General features: G+C 35.3%; 1 protein-coding gene across 1 annotated transcript; it reads left to right on the forward strand.

Moving 5' to 3' along the window:
- Positions 1-6: 6 nt before the first annotated feature.
- Positions 7-1,781, forward strand: LOC111380832 (the record flags this gene model as incomplete). The annotated part of the gene is made up of 4 exons (XM_023004488.1): positions 7-86; positions 767-1,351; positions 1,433-1,557; positions 1,671-1,781. Coding segments are annotated over exons 2-4 (796 nt in total), but the record flags the coding sequence as incomplete, so codon positions are not given.
- Positions 1,782-1,787: the final 6 nt, after the last annotated feature.

A 1,787-nucleotide genomic window follows, 5' to 3' on the forward strand; every position in this document is an offset into this window, starting at 1 on the left:
TCCACTCATTAATTCATATGTGCGTCTAAAATAATCAGACTTTTCAGTTTGAAACCAAAAGAACAAGAAAATAAAGAAGAAAAGGTCTGCGTTTTCTGGAATTTTTTGTTGTCAAGACGTTATCTTTATCTGAATGTATTAGATTAATAGCGTCTTTTGTTAATAATTAAGAGAAATTGGCTGGCTGTTATTAGTCTTTGAAGAATTAATACTTTTGTAATAGAAATTGGATTCTGTTTCATTTTGGGATAGATGGGGTTTTATGTTTGTGTTTCTGAATGCTGTTTCTTCTTTCTTTTATTAGTTAATTAATGAAGGTATACTTGCAAATTTAATCATAGAGATTAATTTGTCTTTTGTTCCATTGATATTCAATTGACAGCATTTTTTCATGGTGAAGTGTTTGTTGAAGGTCTGGATTGATATTCGCTAGCTGTAAGGGCTTAAACCGATTGCAATGTTATGAATGACAATTTTGTTTGTTCTTTCTCAAATTATCGAGTCATGCACTGCATTTTGTTTTATACCTGGTTTTGATCCTTCTTTAATTAGTAATTAATTTACTAGTAATATGAACTTTTTGATCTGAAAAAATTGGCTTGGATATTGTTTCATAATTCTTTACACTAGGAAATTGGATGAAATAAAAAATTGAGCTGCAGACTAGATTATCAGAGAGAAAAGAAAGAAGCACTTGGAATTCTGCATTCAAAGTTAAGGAAATAGTCAATATGCTAATTGAGTTAACTTTGCTCTCACTACAGGTGTCTATCTTTTAGGTAGCAAGTCCAATGTATGCAAGGAGAATAAAATTTAAAGATCAGAGGTGGAGCAATGTGGTTCAGCGTGGCAGAGTTTTGATCAGTTCTTACTGTCGAGATCGCTCCTCTGCACTATGTTCAACCCATGCACCAATAGCCTGGAATTATAGTTCTCAGGGTAGTTTAATAGCAAGATATTTGTCAAATTCTTTTTTATCATCCTGTGAGAGGTGCTTCACAAGATTGCATGGGAGGACAGATATTAGACCAAGGCTTTTTAGTTCTGAAGGTGATGGAAGGAATGCGAATGAGGATAAAAATACACCTACCAAAGATGTGACAGATTATGATAAGGGGAAGATTCCTAAGGAAAATATTACGGAGAGTATTAGGCATTATGATGCACATACTCGACTAGGGGAGCGAGATCAAAAGGAGTGGCTGGAAAATGAAAAGCATGCCATAGAGAATAAAAAGAAGGAATCCCCTTTTCTAAGTAGAAGAGAAAGGTTTAAAAAAGAGTTTCTGCGTAGGGTTGTCCCATGGGAGAAATTAACGGTCTCCTGGTCTACTTTTCCTTATCATATTAAGTAAGTGCTATTGCTGATTTGTTATTATAATTTTTATGCGATTTGGTCACTTGTTGGGACTCAAAGCCATTATTCTCACAGTGAGCATGCTAAAAACCTTCTGGTGGAATGTGCTGCCTCCCATTTGAAACACAAGAAATTTACTGCAGCTTATGGTGGCCGCTTGACTTCTTCGAGTGGGAGGATTCTGCTTCAGAGCATACCGGGTCAACTTTTGACTACCCTTTCCAAAATTTTCTGTTACCACATATCTGATATTGTGTTTCCATATTAGTTTTCATTTGATTCTGCTGATTATGAAGGCATTTTTGGTTTATAGGTACTGAGCTTTATAGAGAGAGATTGGTCAGAGCACTCGCCCGGGACTTACAAGTTCCATTATTGATGCTTGATAGCAGCGTATTAGCTCCATATGTAATTTTTGACTCTTGTTTTC

Source organism: Olea europaea, unplaced genomic scaffold (assembly GCF_002742605.1).
Source record: "Olea europaea var. sylvestris unplaced genomic scaffold, O_europaea_v1 scaffold22104, whole genome shotgun sequence".
NCBI classification, from domain to species: domain Eukaryota; kingdom Viridiplantae; phylum Streptophyta; class Magnoliopsida; order Lamiales; family Oleaceae; genus Olea; species Olea europaea.